This window comes from Xiphophorus hellerii, chromosome 21 (genome assembly GCF_003331165.1).
Source record: "Xiphophorus hellerii strain 12219 chromosome 21, Xiphophorus_hellerii-4.1, whole genome shotgun sequence".
Taxonomy (NCBI): domain Eukaryota; kingdom Metazoa; phylum Chordata; class Actinopteri; order Cyprinodontiformes; family Poeciliidae; genus Xiphophorus; species Xiphophorus hellerii.
The window spans coordinates 19,356,396-19,373,485 of NC_045692.1; the positions used below are offsets into that span (position 1 = coordinate 19,356,396).

The 17,090-nt window shown below is 39.5% G+C and overlaps 1 protein-coding gene across 1 annotated transcript; it reads right to left on the bottom strand.

Moving 5' to 3' along the window:
- Positions 1–6,909: 6,909 nt before the first annotated feature.
- On the bottom strand, positions 6,910–13,329 carry nell3 (NELL (neural EGFL like) family member 3). Its single transcript, XM_032551519.1, has 4 exons — positions 12,468–13,329; positions 10,402–10,961; positions 9,552–9,618; positions 6,910–9,463 (listed from the first exon to the last, which is right to left on the bottom strand). Exons 1-4 carry the CDS (start codon positions 13,030–13,032, stop codon positions 7,938–7,940), a joined length of 2,718 nt encoding a protein of 905 aa, XP_032407410.1. The 5' UTR covers positions 13,033–13,329; the 3' UTR covers positions 6,910–7,937.
- Positions 13,330–17,090: the final 3,761 nt, after the last annotated feature.

The window sequence follows — 17,090 nt, forward strand, 5'->3', positions numbered from 1 at the left end:
CTCAGAGGAGTCGACGTGATAGAGTTAAAAATACACCACAGGGATTCGCTCCGACATTTATTCAGCAGCAGACGTTTAAATGTTCTGACCTCATACATATAGATATGACACACACTGATGTTTATTTCCACGTTCAGGCGGTTGGTGCTGTTGGCTCAGGAGCTTCGGATCGACCTTGACAGAAAGGATTGAGGTCAAGAAGGGAGAACGAGAAGTTATGAAGGAGAATTAGAGCCACAGCGTAATATTTAGAGAATAAAGTCAAAATGTACAAGAATAGTCATGATATTATAACTTTACTCTCAAAATATTCTGACTTTATTCTGATATTATTGCAACTTTATTCTCGTATATTACGATTTTCTTCTGATATTATTTAGACTTTATTCTTGTAGTTTTAAGACTGTCATAAATGTATTACTTTATTTTTTACATTATTTTGTCTTTATTCTCATATGACTTTATTCTTGTAATGTTGATTGTCATCATTTTTTACTTTATTCTTATATTATTTTAAAAAATTCTATTATTTTGGCTTTATTCTCGTAATTTTATGACTTTATTTTCATATTCCAATTTTTTTTCTTATTATTTTGACTTTATTCTTTTAATTGTATTTTATTTTCACATGATTATGATTTTTTTTCTTACTATTTTGACTTTATTCCAGTATGATTTTATTGAAATTTTATGAATTTATTTTCAGAATTAAATTTTTTTTTTCTCTTCATTTTGTCCCAATACTCAGAACGCTGCATTGATCAGAAAATTTATTAGAAACAAAAGCAAAGATTGTGAAAATATATATTTATATTTAATTAAGTAATAAAATAAGATTAAATTTATGTTTATGTACAGATTTAATTTTAATATTGGATTTGATTAAATGAAGCAAAATTAAAGGTTTTTACACGTCTTCACCAGAAGGGGGCGGCATTGACAGATAACCAAGTTCAATCCAAATATTTCCATTAAAATACATTTCCATATTCAGTCTAATTAATTTAATAAACAATTCTATTTAAAGAACAGAAACCCTCTTTATGAAAGATGCCAGTAATTTCCTTCCCTCTTGTCTTCCTGCAGAGCTGTGACGCTCAGCGGAGGCCTGCAGCATCTAAACTCACCACATGCTCTAAACATTTTTCCTCCAGACAAAAGAGACTTTGGGTCTTAGAGAAACATCCGCTTCTGATTAAAGCCAGCCCGCCTCCTGCTTCGTCCTTTTTCAGTCGACTCCGCAGCGCTCTGGGGCCGCCGTCGGGTTCGCCTTTACCACAAATCACCCAGACTGATGTGTTTGTTAAAGTGACACCATATTGTTGTTTCTTATTCCAGGAAAAAATTAACAAATGATCCTGAAGCACATTTTCTGACACTCGTACCGGCAGGATGTGTGTTGTGCTTTTAGCTGCTGAAACATTGAGGTTCCTGCTGTGTTTGCACGCCATTGACTGAGTCAACGCCAAACACAAAAAAAACCCTGAGAAAGCCAACAAACGCACAGCAGGCGCACATGTGGTGGTGAAGGATTCCTCGTTGCCTTGCCTCAAATCGTCTGGGAGGAAATTCCCAGATATGCAATTCATTCAGGTTTCATATCTGGTTCATTCACTGCAAAAACTACCAAGTATTTCTGGTCTAATATCTAGTGAAAATATCTTAGTACAAATAGAACAAAACTAATAAGTAACTTTTCAGACAGAAATAGGAGCTTGTTTAGAGTAAATAATACCCATAATATTGATTAAAAAGTAGTAGTTCCATTGGAAAACTATTTAATTTATAACATTGGTAAAATGTCTTATTAAAAGTGAAATAATCTGCCAATGGAAGTAGTACTTTTTAATCAATATTAAGTCATTATTGGTTTAAAACAAGCGAATATATCTTGCTGAAAAGTTACTTGTATGTTAGTTTAGTGTTATTCAAAGTGTACTAAGATATTTGCACTATATAAACTAGACTAAAAATAGTTGGTAAGATTTAGTGTTTTTGAAGTGTAATCAAATTAAATTAAATTAAATCACAGCAGATAAAACAGACTTTCCCCCTTAACAAACCCTTTCTGTTATTAGTTCAGTCATTTTTGCACATAGAAACCGTCACTAGAGCTTTTTTTCTGCAGACTATAAAAATACATCCTGAATTAAAACCTGACCGCTCTCCCTTGTAATATAAATAATGTTAAATCAGAATACCCAGTGAACTGCAGGCTGTAGGGTAAAGTTACACTCTCTCCCTTTCCTTGGTCTCTTCTTTTTCTCTGATCTCCCTGTAACATGTGAGGCCATCATTTGATCTACAGCACCCGACATCTGGAGCGATCCTCCCCCCAGAACACCTGGTTTCAATCCGGGCCACCGACAGAAACAGTCATTTGTGTCTAGAAACCAGAACCTTAATTTCTTTGTTCGCTCGCTCTGTCGTTGCCTCTGAGGATATTTGTTATGTTAAAGTCCAAAACCAGCTTTCCTGCAGCGAACAGATGGGAGAATAATTAGACCCGGTTATCAGCGAGTCCGTGAAAATTACAGAGTATGATTTTCAAGGTGATTTGTGAGTAATTCTGGCACTTTTGCTGCTAATTAAAGCGACTCGGTTCAGTATGTTTAAGATTGAACCTTCAACTGTGTAATAATAATAATGTTGTTCTTGCTACATAATGCTGCCCATACTTCCCCAGAACTTAGAGAGGAATTTTAAGGAATTTACAAGATAATTTCTTGAAACTTTCCTTTAACTGACCGAGTACTTTACTGGAATGTATTGGGCATTTTTAGGAATTGGGATGCAGCTGTATTTCTATTACAAATGTACGTAAAACTTTGTCGATATTCCGCTAATGACGAAAAATTTAACATTGCAGTTGCAGTGTTTCAATTAAAATAAGAAACACAACTAAAATCACACATGAATAAGTTTATTCGCAGAATAAGTCATTTAAAAACATCATCCTCCAACTACTTCCTGTTGTCTTCTTTGTCATTTTTACCAGTAGTAACTTCCAGTTAATGATCACGTGACTCATGATGCAAAAAAAGTTTTTATTGCAGTTTTGTGAAATAAACCAATTTCTATATGGCTGAAAAACTGCCTCAACATCGCGCAACATTTTTTTTTTATCAGAAAACCTGAGCTTTTTCATTCAATTAATTTATATTTGTAATTCCAATTTCCGCAGTTACATAATCAATGGAAACGCAGCTTATATTATGAGATGATGTATAATGATAAAACTCATTAGATACTTTCTTTCGACTTTAAATTTACAGGTTACTGTCGCAAAATTTAACATGCAGGTTACTGAGTACTTTCCTAATTATTTTTTACTATTTTCAAAAATCAGGCTAGAATATAAGTTGAGATACTTTCTTAGAATTTACCAAATACTTTCCTACAACTTGCCTGTTACTCACCTAAAATTTACAGGCACTTTTCTGAAATTTACAAGCAATTTGTGGAAATCTTTCTGTATTACATGGTTACCTTTAAACTTATTTTATACTTTCCCAGGATTAACAAGGTACTTTCCTAGAACTTTAAATAAATATTCTGGCTTTTTTTGTATAAAAAAAACATACTAGATTATGAGCTGAAGTATAACTTGGTGCTTTCTGAGAACGTACTGCTTTCCCAAAACTGTAATTTTACTTAATTACCTGAAACTTACCAGATACTTTCCTTAATGTTACAAAATGTTTTTCTAAAATTTACGAAGCATTTCCAAAAACCAGTTTATGTTATAAAGTGACTTGTAATGTGGTACTTCCTAAATTATTCAGCAAGTCTCCTGGTATTTTCAGACAACATGTAATGTTTTTAGAACATGCTAGTACGTAATTCCCTAAATGTACTGATTACTTTCCTGCTAGGTGCCCAGTAACTTTCATACAGAAAAAGGTCAGAAAAAGGGCCACATCAGTTCCAGAAAGTAACCTACTGCACCAATGATAAAGTATATCCTCCATATGTTTTGGCTTTACCATAAAGGTGTTTCATCTCATAAATGTACATAGATTAAATCCAGCAGGAAAACTATTTTACAGGAATCGATGGAATTTGGTTTCTGGCAAAATAGCACATATAATTTGGTGTTGAATAAAAACGCATTTAAAACAGAAATGAGAACGCTGCTGCTGCCAAGTCTCCCCAACACTTCATTATGTCTTTAACAGTTTGGACAAAACACACGGAGAAGCAATAAGCAACATTAAGTGTGAACAGCTTTTTACTGAGAAACTTTTCTTTCTCCAAAATAACAGATGTGTGCATTAAACATAATGCTATATGTGCATAAATATACCTGATACAGAAGCTATAGCTGCATGTTTGACAGCAAACTTTATATTTTTATTGTGATGCAAAACATTAAAGTCCTGTAAACACTGCATAAACCCTTTGTTGCTTTACTGAAAGTCTTTGTCAACAAACGTCTCTCAGCAACATAGGAATGGTTTCAGTTTTTAACAGTTTATAAAGTTTAAGATGATAAATAAGAGGCTAACCAAACTTAGCATGACAGTTCTGTTTTAAAATCCAACTCTGTTTATCTTCAACCACTTATTTTTTATCAGAAAAAAAAGTTAAAAAGTTAGCCATTAGACAGTCACTGCTTATAATTGCCTATTTTTAAGGTCCAACAATAAATCTTCATTAATATGCAACTACCGTAGAAGCTAATATCCACGGTCTTCCTTATTTTCACTCTTTGGGGGTTCAGCCAATCAGCACACAGGGAAAATAAACGGAACTCCTTCATTGGCTGCAAGCGCCAGCGTATCAACCATGACTTCCAGACACTCTTGACCAATTACAAAATGGCTGCTGTTACGTTGGAAAAATATAGATGATGTGGACAAGCTGTTTCCGATCTTCTACTACGATTCAGTTCACTACTTATTGAACACGAAGAGCGCGTACAGCAGATCTTCACGGCCTGAAATCCATCAATCAATGTTTAAACGGCTTTATGAATATCTGCAGAAAAAACTGTAATGACCATACTATCAGCTACTCGGAAGATTTAAAATTGTTCTCATCTCAACAGCAAAACATTACTTCTGCCCAAAGCCAAAGGAAGTTAGAAGCAGTTTTGTAATAATAGGCTCCTATTATTACCACCTCTTTACTTACCCACCTTCAACATTTTACGTCAGTATTCAACAAGTGACACAAAACATGTTACACGCATACAAATCCTAATGAATGGCACTTAAATACACTGCTCAAAAAAATAAAGGGAACACTTAAACAACACAATATAACTCCAAGTAAATCAAACTTCTGTGAAATCAAACTGTCCACTTAAGAAGCAACACTGATTGACAATCAATTTCACCTGCTGTTGTGCAAATGGAATAGACAACAGGTGGAAATTATTGGCAATTAGCAAGACACACTCAATAAAGGAGTGGTTCTGCAGTTGGGACCACAGACCACTTCTCAGTACCTATGCTGTCTGGCTGATGTTTTGGTCAGTTTTTGAATGTTGGTGGTGCTTTCACACTCGTGGTAGCATGAGACGGACTCCACAACCCACACAAGTGGCTCAGGTAGTGCAGCTCATCCAGGATGGCACATCAATGCGAGCTGTGGCAAGAAGGTCTGCTGTGTCTGTCGGCGTAGTGTCCAGAGGCTGGAGGCGCTACCAGGAGACAGGCCAGTACACCAGGAGACGTGGAGGAGGCCGTAGGAGGGCAACAACCCAGCAGCAGGACCGCTACCTCCGCCTTTGTGCAAGAAGGAACAGGAGGAGCACTGCCAGAAACCCTGCAAAATGACCTCCAGCAGGCCACAAATGTGCATGTGTCTGCACAAACGGTTAGAAACCGACTCCATGAGGATGGTATGAGGGCCCGACGTCCACAGATGGGGGTTGTGCTCACAGCCCAACACCATGCAGGACGCTTGGCATTTGCCAGAGAACACCAGGATTGGCAAATTCGCCACTGGCGCCTTGTGCTCTTCACAGATGAAAGCAGGTTCACACTGAGCACATGTGACAGACGTGACAGAGTCTGGAGATGCCGTGGAGAGCGGTCTGCTGCCTGCAACATCCTTCAGCATGACCGGTTTGGCAGTGGGTCAGTAATGGTGTGGGGTGGCATTTCTTTGGAGGGCCGCACAACCCTCCATGTGCTCACCAGAGGTAGCCTGACTGCCATTAGGTACCGAGATGAGATCCTCAGACCCCTTGTGAGACCATATGCTGGTGCGGTTGGCCCTGGGTTCCTCCTATTGCAGGACAATGCTAGACCTCATGTGGCTGGAGTGTGTCAGCAGTTCCTGCAAGATGAAGGCATTGAAGCTATGGACTGGCCAGCCCGTTCCCCAGACCTGAATCCGATTGAGCACATCTGGGACATCATGTCTCGCTCCATCCACCAACGTCACGTTGCACCACAGACTGTCCAGGAGTTGGCGGATGCTTTAGTCCAGGTCTGGGAGGAGATCCCTCAGGAGACCATCCGCCACCTCATCAGGAGCATGCCCAGGCGTTGTAGGGAGGTCATACAGGCACGTGGAGGCCACACACAATACTGAGCCTCATTTTGACTTGTTTTAAGGACATTACATTAAAGTTGGATCAGCGTGTAGTGTTATTTCACTTTAATTTTGTGTGTGGCTCCAAATCCAGGCCTCCATTGGTTAATAAATTTGATTTCCATTGATGATTTTTGTGTGATTTTGTTGTCAGCACATTCAACTTTGTACAGAACAAAGTATTCAATGAGAATATTTCTTTCAATCAGATCTAGGATGTGTTATTTGAGTGTTCCCTTAATTTTTTTGAGCAGTGTAGTTAGCTAAGTCCTATTGCAGTCCAGGCAGTTCTTCACAATATGAATACATGATATTCAATACATGAATACATGATATTGAAGAAAAACAAGAAATCTGTAAGAATGCTGTTTCAATTCACTTTAGGTGACCAAAAATCTAACAGAGAGAACAAGAACTTATTCTGTGTAAATAAATGTACATGGCATCTAAACACTGTTTTCATTAATATTGACTAGAATGAACATTTTTAACTATAGAGTAGAACTGAAGCCCTTGTGTACCTTATCTTTAAAGTCATACATACAAAAGATACATTAAATATAATATTCTGCAATAAAAAATATATAAAAATTGAATTATCAATACATTATTAGAAAATAAAGCCTATCAATGATTGTTTACATACAATATATTCAAGGCTCACTCACTGTATGCACACAGTCTGACAGATATGAAAACACTCAGATTTTAAATTGGTCACATTTCAACCAGCTGAAGGACTTCAGGAAAAAGCATCACTTGAACAAACTCCCAAAATATAAATGCTTGAACAAGTGGAAAACCATTAATTTAAAGCAAAATTTCAGTCAATATTCATACTTTAGTAAAAAGGGATGGTGGACAATAAATCAACAACAATATCGCTAAAGACACGTGATCAATATCAATAGATAATATGTTTGATAGAATATTCAATATGTAGAATATTCACTGAAGTCCGACCCAGAACCGCATAGCATTCTGGGATATGTAGGCAGAGATTTTGAGTTAGCTGCTACCTTAGCTAGCTCTTCAAGCTCTCACAGCTAGCTAAGCTATGTTAGTGGAATCAACTAACACACTCGCTCTGTGGTTACCTAGCAACAACCTGCTGAGTCACTTGTGCAGCAACAGTTTAAATTTCCGCCACTCAAAAAAAAAGACAACAGCGCGATGTGAAAACTGTGGATAAAGTGACGGCATCAGTTTGGCAGCATTTCAGATACTTAAAACAAAAAACTAATTAATGATTATCGATATTGACTGATATAAAATGCTTATATTATGGTAAGTTTCTCAGCCATATCGTCCAGCACTACTACATAGCACAAAAAAATCTTTGAGTTTTCACAAAATATTTCCTGAAAATGGTAGAAATCCATCCTCCTGGATCACAGAGCGACCCAGAGAATTGAAATATTTGTGCCACCCTCTTGTGTTATTTGGTTTACACGTCCTCTGATACAGTCCAGAGTAACATAAACAGCTGTGCCATTCTGGACCTGAAAAGAGGCTCTCAGCCCGATGCTAGTCCACTCGCTGCCTTCAGGCATTGATCCAGACACCTGCTGAGCCACAGGACCGGCCTGCTGACCTCCGACCCTCTGCAGAGTCAGTTTGACTATATTACATGAGTGGATCAGTTTGAGGTTGAGGGCAATGTTTGCTGTACCCTGCTCATGAAAGACGAAGTTCCTTCTGGCGTTTGAGTCCCCAGAGCGAGCCAGATGGACCTGCGGCGTATCCGGGCTGATCTGCTGAAACAACAGCGGTTTATTCCTGACGGCTCCGGAGGGAAGACCGGTCCGTGAAACTGTGGCGGTCAAGGCTGACGACACAGCCGAGGGAATCCAGATCAGACTCAAGATACTGATCCCGGTGCTGTCCCCAAAGTACCGGATATTGCACTGCGACGGAGACGTGATCTCAAAAGTGAGGATGTCTTTGCTCTCTACTGTCACTGCGCCAGAGAGCGCGATGGAAGTATCCCTGTAGTTCACACCCGTCTTGAAGGCTTGCATCATCTTCAGTCCAGTGGTGTTCCGGGTGGTGTAGGTGATCAGGGAGAAACCTTCGCGAACGCAGGTGTGACCCATGGAGTAAAGAGCCTGCTGAATGACAAACTTCACTACTCCGCTCTCCGTGAAGCGCACCCCACGGCTATCGTGAGTCAGGCTGACCATGTAAGGGTCGGACACTGTCGTGATGCGGAAAGTCGGGCGGTAGCTGGTTTGGTAGTGCGCCAGCAGGGACATCTGGGCCATCATGGCAACAGCACCGGTATCATGAGACAACCAGAGGACACTCAGAGACGGGGTGGGAACATCAAAAACTTGAAGGTCTTTGCTCTGATTGCAGTGCTGGTTGGGACTCTTCAGCAGCAGAGTGAAGATGTGATTGGGTTCAACCTCCACGCCAATACTGACGCTCACCCCCTGGAAGTACTTCCCATCCGGTTGCTCGATGCGGACGCCGCTGAGGTCCTGACCTTCTTCTTCCTGGCTCCTGTTGAGTCTCATCCCGACCTGGAGGAAGTTCCTGCAGCTGTGCTTTATAGCAAAGTTATGATCCAGCCACACCAGACCGTGCTGGAGGAATGTCACTCTTCCACTCTCGTTGGACAGAAGTCTGCTGCTCTCTTTGCCTCGGATGTTGAGCTGCAGACCAGGAAAGATGTGGGTGCTAGACGTACCTGCAGGAGGTAGCGTCACCTTTGCCATCCAGATCTGGGAGAGTTGGTTCTCTGAAATCTGGCCGCAGACTGCGTCGCTAATGGCTGTGCAAGGGGCGACCAAAGGCTCCCCATCGCAATCTGAGCAGGCTTGGCACTCCTGGAGCTCCTGGTTGTAGAAGTATTCAGGACCACAAAGACCCGTCACTGCTTTTCTCTCTGAAACCCCCAAACACTTGAAACCACCTGCACAAAAGGAGACTTCAGATTAGCTCTGGCAAAACTATAAATATGTTGGAGAATATGAAATGAAACAAAGACGTTACGAACTGACCAGGAGTATTGAGACACTTCACTCGCTCTCCGCAAATCTGTGGTAGTTCAAGACATTCGTCTCTGTCCTGCAATCCATACAATTATACTTTTAAAGTATTTCCTTGGACCAGTTTGTTCTTGTCAAGCAAATTTCATTTTTGGCATCTGCTTCAAGGATATTCAGTGGATTTAATGCATTATGCATAAAATTTAGTGAATAGACTGAAGGTACAATGCCTTGTAACGCTGTTACTCCTTGCCTTTTTCCTATCTTGTCTTGTTACAACTATAAGCTGCAATGTATCTTAAAAGGGTTTTATGATAGACTGTAAAGTTTTCAAGCCCATGGAATGATACCACCACCATGTTTCACTAGCTGTGTTTCCATTGACCCAATTTAACATTTTGAAAATGAATTCACTTAATGGAAACACACCAATTTAAAAAAAACTCTCCTTTTTTGACAAAAAACATTAGCAAGAGGAGGTTTTTTTTGGCTGCGTCAAAATTGATTTAATTTGCAAAACTATAATGGAAAGAGTTTTTTTTGCATCACATGAGTCACATGATCAACAACTGGATGTTGCCACTGGCAGAAACCACAAAAAAGAAGACGACAGGAAGTAGTCGGAGGATGACGGCATGTTTTTAATGACTTATCACATCAACAGACTTATTCACGTGTGATTTTAATTTTGTTTCTTATTTAATGGAAATGTCACAATTGCAAAATTGTTTTTCTGACATTAGCGAAAATTGACAAAGTTTTGCGCTCATTTTTACTAGAAATGCACCTAGTGTAGTTTGTTCCAACAGGACAAAAATGTGGCTTGGATTGAAGTAGTTTTGCAGGCTAATATGAATCATACCTGGCACATTCTGTCTGCAGTTTGTGAGCACTGCGCGATGAGGAAGAAGCCCGGCGGACACATGGTGCATTTCTCACACTGCGGTGGATCCCTCTGAAAATCACAGAACTCCTCTGATCCGCAGGGCGATCGGCAGCCACGCAGAGGTTGCGGGAAATGAGTCTCTCCCACAACATCCATCACTTTGGAGTCAATGTCCATTTTATGCACAGCGTAGGATTTTTGCAGATGGCTGCGGGCCTGACTCTGCAGTCCCGCCAAGTGATTCTCGAAGTAGCTCTGCAGCTCCCCCTGCAGGCCCCGGAAGGAGGCCTGCTTGATCGTCTCCAGCAGCTGGCCGAACTGGTTTTTCACCGCATCCATCTGCTCGTACATGTGCCGCTGCTGCTGCAGGACGTCCCGCTGCTGCGACAGCAGCGCCTCCTGCTGGTCGACGAGCTTCTGCTGCAGGTCACGGATTACGACCTGCTGGGCTCGGAGGGCTTCAACCAGCTTCTCCTGCCCCTTGGCCAGCTGGAGGTGCAGGATGAGGGCGTCTTCTGAAGGGACTTCATTCTCCCCTGAGGTCACATTTACAACAGGGCCATTAGAGATGGAAAAAAAAAATAGAGGAGTAAATTTTCACCAAAAAACTCAGGAATTTTGAGATTAATCTCAGATATTTTCTACAAAACAAGTGAAATTTTTGAGTCTGAAAAGGTGAAAATTTTCTAAAAAACACAATGTCAGAGTTTGAAAAGTCAAATATTTGCTGTAAAAAAGCTCTGAAATTTTGAAATCACTTAGAAATTTTCAAGAAAAAAATAGAAAATTCATGAGCTTGAAAAGTCTAAATTTTTCACAAAAAATATGTAAATTTCTGACTTTCAAGAGTCAAATATTTGCTATAAAAACTGAAATTTTGAGATGAATCTCAGCAATTTTCTAGAAAAAGGACATTTTTGGAGTTTGAAAACTCAAAACTTTCCTAGAAAAAAATCTGAAATTTTGAGCCTAACCTCAGAAATGTTCTAAAGAAAAGACATTTCTGAGTTTCAGAAGTCCAAGTTGTTTTTTTTTCAATTTTGGAAATTTTCTGAGTTTGAAAAGTCAAACATTTCTGACATTTAGAGCTCAGAAATGTTCATGTTTTTTCTAGGTAATTTCAGCAACTAATATCAAAATTTCTGTTTTGTCTCATAATTTTAACAATGTATTGCATATGCAACGACATTGGGTCAGTAATCAAAGTGCACTGAAAGCTTCCTACATGATCAAATATCAAAATAGTCGACATTTTCCAGCTAATTGACTCTGAGGTATTTTTCCAGCTCCGCTATTGTTACTCTGTCATTATCCCTTTTCTTAATGGCCAACAAAAAGTTACTTTTATAATTTGATAACAGGACAAAGTGTGTTACTGAAAGTAAACCGTGGTATACCAAACATCATATAAAGATAAATATAGGATTAGGAATAAACTGGAGGAAGAGTCTGTTTATCCAGATGAAAGCAGATCTTTAAGAGTAATCTGTCTTGGTCTTATAAACTTTCAAGTTGTTATTCTTTGACGTCTGTACGGATAATAAATCACATCCAGTCGGGAGGATAGATGAACTGATAAACTCATGAACCTGAAGATAACAATTCACTGCAAATGTTGATGTCAGGTACTAAATATGATATATTACAATAATACAAGGATGGATGTTTGGATTCGTTTTTTTTGTTTGTTTTTCTTGGATTTTTGATCGTATAAATCTTTTACAATCTCTAGTTTTGGTGAAAAACAACAGATTTGGATCGATCAAAGCTTTTAAAACGCAAACATTTAAGACTACTTAGACCACGTTTGATTAAACTGGCCTTTGAACTGCCCAGGCCTGAACTGCAAACATTATTTAGCTTTAAAATTACAAATATGTGTTGTAATTATACATTTTAAAAACATTTATTAATGTTTGTCTCTTTTGGTCAGTTGACGGCATCCACACCTCTTTAGGTATAGAAACTATTTTTAAGGTGATAAAAACGCTAAATTTTGAGTTTTTTAAATCTAAATAACCGGGGTTGTGACTGAAGCAGACCTGGCTTTATGTCACATGTGAGCTGGACTCCCAGCGGAGCCCCGCCGAGCTCCGAGGCTGCATGTCCAAACTCCGGATAGTCTCCCAGAAACTGCGCGGCTCTGTCGGACAGGTAGACCGAGGACATGTCCGCCTCCCCCGCGGCCGAGCATTCCTCTCCCACGCAGGAACCCCCCCGGACTTTGGGCCGGATCCTCAGCGGCAGCCGGCACTCGATCCCCCGGCAGTCTCTGGATTCATTCCGGGGCTGCTGGAGCCGGATCCGGGCGCAGCCCGTGTCGGAGCATCCGCCGCCACCGCCGTGCGGGTCGGTCTCCAGAGGCGCTCTCTGCGGGCTCGGGTGCGCATGGTGCGGGGTGGCCGCTGCGTGTCCGGTTCTCCACTGCGGCGCTGGGTTGAACTGCCGGGGGAGCCTGGAGGATCTGCTCCCTGGACACTGCGCGCCTGTACACGGTCTTGGATCCTCCGTTCCCCCGCCAGAGCAGTGCGACCCCCGGCAGAAATCCCCCAAAGCGGGCGCCACGCTGTCCATGGAGAGCAGCACCGCCAGGAAAAGTAAGACCATTTTGCATTTAGCAATAAGAAACAGTTATTTACAGCTTTCCAGATTAAATCCCCATTCCAAACAAAACCATGATGCAGCTTTCAGCTCCAGGGTTCGGTCGGACTAAAAGGAATTGGAACATGACCCACTCAGAGACCCTGCACTTCAGTGTCTGAGTGGTATTCCGGAGATCTAATTAGCGTCAGGTTTCCCCGGCCGCATTTTAACCCTTCATCCTCTCCAGCGCTCCTCATTATCCATCTGCTGAAGCCAAAACAGGCATGAAAACCAGCTTAACGCCAGGCGCGACAAAAACTACTAAATTAAATTTAAATTCTGTTTAACATCTGGCTTTCTACAAACAAGTACATGAGCCATTAGACAGGAAAAAGGAGTCATTTTCCAACAAGAATCAGATTCTTTTACAGAAAAAAAACAAGAAAATTTCTGAGTTTGAAAAACTGAAAATTTGCTAGAAAAAACTCAACATTTCCAAGTTTATTTTGGAACATTTTTGAGTTTTTTTTTTCATGTTTTCAACTTCTTAAACTTAGAAACTTTGAGACTTAAGCTGAGAAATTTTCTAAAAAAAAAAAAACATTGAAATTTCTAAGTTTGAAAAGTTGTTAGTTTTCTAGAAAATTTCCAAGTTCTTTTTCTCAAATATTTCCAAGCTATTTTTCTTGCAAGTTTCGACTTCTTAAACTTAGAAACTGTGGCAATAATCTCAGACATGTTTGAGAAAAGAGTTCTTTCTAGAAAATTTCTGAGATTAATTCAAGGCTAGTTAGCATAGCTACAGATTACGGGAGTTAAACGGTTTTCCTGTAACAGTAAGTTGTATTTCTGCCATTCACACATTTAGCAGTGAGTACAAGAGGATGATTGACAGCGCTAAGACCCTCCTCCTGGGTCTGATTGGTTGTTTTTAGTCGGGAGCGGTGCATTTCTTCAGATGCCAATAGCAGCTCAGGGAGGAGGGGAAGGAGATTTATTTTTTCACAGATTATCTGTCTGATATTAAACTGTTGAAACACAGTGATAGTTTTAACAAATATGTAAAAAAAACCCACATTTATCATAAACGTAATATACTGCAGCTTAGAGCCTAGAGATCTAAAGAAATTCACGCCAATATAAGAGGAAAATTATTGACATTCATCAGTCTGAAAAAGGTTACAAAGATGCAAAGTTTTTGGAAAATGAAGACAAAAGAGAAAATTTATTGATGGAGTTTATTCTAATCTAAGCAGCATTTCAGACGGTAGATCTCTGTAATGGCAGCACAATGGGTTCTTCAGAAAGAAGGTCCTGCAGCATAATGTCTGACCATTAGTTTCTGGACTCAATTGTTCTTGGGTTTTATATTAGGAAGCACACAAGCAAGTCCACCTCCAAATGTCCCAAACATACAAAATGAATGGTTTCAAAGTGGCCTAATCAAATTCTGGGTATAAATCTGAATGGGATTTGTAGCATAACCTAAAGCACAACATACACCTTCCAGTGTGGCTGAACCGAAACTGTTTCATAAAGAAAAGTGGATCGAAATGCTTCCACAGCAGTTCAAAAGATTTTTTTGATAGTTCTAACATTTAGATGAGACAACAAACAATCAGAGAGGAAGTAAATTTTTGTATTAATTTGTTTGTACTTCCTTTGACCTTTAATCTTGATGCAATCCAACACCAACATTTAAACACTTCTGGACAGCCGACTCAGATAAACTCACTCAGAGACGACCCAAAAACCAGTTGGACGGCTTTCACATTCTTCTGCCTTGGACTTATCCAATAAAAGGTTGACCTCTCCTGACCTTTTCTATGTAAACACAGTTTGGGTGTTTGTGTTAACCAGGTCAGTGTAAGTGGGAGGATCCAGCAGCTGCCTCAACACACAACGCAACGTTATGGGAGCTTTCTGCAGCTTCGAAGGTCACAAATGTAAAAAAAGAAAGCAAAGAGTGAGCAAAATGAGAAGAGACAGCAGTTCTGAGAACGTTACGTTGCAAACGTATTCATGTCCCATGTCCATTTTGTCAAGTTAAAACAAAACAAGTCTTGTCCTGAAATGATTAATCAAATTAGTCACGATTAATCCATTATTGAAATAATCATCAACTAGTTTAGTAATCGATTAATCGTTAACTGGAGCATACAGACAAAAAAAAAGGCAATTTCCTGAAAGAAAAACAACTAAGCCAAAATTGTACAAAAATACATTCTGCATGTAAGATGAAAAACCTTCTTTATCTGTAAATATGTTCTTCCCAACTCCGCAAGTGGCATTTTTAGCTTCACTTGGTTCAAATTCTGTAAGAAAAAATATCTCCGATTAATCAACTTTTGCTAAAAATATTAAGCAGTATTGTTTTAGTTGCAGATGCATCTTTTGCTACAGATTACATTTTAGGCAGTAACATTTTTAATTTTTTAATGTTTGCTTATTTCTCTCTTTTAATGTATTTCTAATATCAAGTATGTTTGAATAAAACATCTGCAGAAGATGACAATTTTCTTATCCGATTAATCGTGAGAATAATCGATTACTAAAATAATAGTTAGTTGCAAGCTCCAAAGTACTTTATTAGAGTTTTTGCAGGGTCATGCAGTGGTCAGTAGGCCTGTCACATTGAGCAATAAATCAATCAATTGCATAATAAATTAAAATGAGATCAATAAATTCCATTGGCATGATTGATCATTTTTCTCTTTTCTCTCCTTATACCAAAAACTGGATGATAAAAGTCTTCAGTCTGGCGCTATGGACTCAACTAAACATTTTTTTGAAGGACAATTTCGTTCACAGAAACTTCAAAATTAATTTTCTTGGAACTTGTCGGTGAGGCAGCAGCGAGTTGATCCTCACCAGGGATTGATCAACCTCTCGCTAACTGCACTGGCTGCCATTCTATGAGAGCATGTTCCTCCTGTCTGTATGTCGCCAATAAAATGGTTAAAAAACATTAAATATATGAACTGATTTGAAAAAGACGAAAAAATATTTTCAGTTTTGTTTTATTCTCAATATCTTCCAATCAAAACCAAAAATAGAATGTAGGACAACCGTTGGTGTCTTCTCACCTCACCTTCTCCCCTTCACAATAAGAGTATACATTCGGGTGTGAAATATATACATTGTATCCGCCACAGTAGGTTACAGTGTTTTTTGTCACCAACTGTGTGTGTTACGTGATTCGTGTGCTGAGGAGCGATCAGAAACGGCAGAGAACAGATTCAAGGTTCTCCTTGCCATGAGGCAGTTCTCCTGCCTCATGGCAGGGGGCGCTCATGATCCCAGACATTGTGACCCCACAACTGCAGAGTAAGAGACAGTAACAGCGAGCTAGCCATACAGTAAAGTCAAGTGCAGCGATATATTTCTAGTTTTCTCCTCTTAGCACAGCAATCACTTATTAATAATCAAAAAACAAACACTAAGCCTAAAACAATACCACTGCAATAAACTGATTGTTCTGCTCTTTGTGTGGGAAATATTTCAGTGGTTTTTTTTTAGGGGCTTTGTTGTCAGTTGCTATGGCAACGAGTCTGCTCGTAGCTGCGCTGTTACAGAGAGCGAGAAAGACGTGGTTTTGAGTTGTACTTTAACGGTTTTCCCCTTTGCTGTGGAGCAAAGCACGAAATTAATATCATCTACATGTCCAAGTTTGATTGAGTTAACAGAATTATGGATGGCATGTTAAAGAATTGTGTTTTTGTCCTGCAGCGTTGTCCGCATGCGCAAAATTTCCTTATGTAAAACAATAACATGAAGGGCGTCTGTATTTGTATATATGATTATGATTAAGTCAGTGCCTCACCAGCTATGAACCTCACCGCACGTAATTGCTAAATAATCCACCTTTGACCCAAATGACCTTTGACCCAAATGCTGATAGACCAAACGCCAACCAACCACATTCTTTCAGAGCAATCAGTCTAGCTACACTCTCTTCAAGACAATAGTAAACTCAGTTTGAAGGACTTAACAAGAGCGAGCTTTAAATTTGGAGCTAGAAAACTGCTGGTTTGCAGATTTAACAGAACCTCCATCAGAACCAACGCCATCGGACCACCCTG

Coding starts and splice junctions, on each gene's coding strand:
- nell3 (XM_032551519.1), bottom strand. CDS start 13,032: ATGGTCTTACTTTTCCTGGCGGTGCTGCTCTCCATGGACAGCGTGGCG. Junction 9,619..10,401: donor CTGCAGACAGAATGTGCCAG/GTATGATTCATA, acceptor TATGGATTGCAG/GACAGAGACGAATGTCTTGA. Junction 9,464..9,551: donor GAAGTGTCTCAATACTCCTG/GTCAGTTCGTAA, acceptor CCTTTTGTGCAG/GTGGTTTCAAGTGTTTGGGG.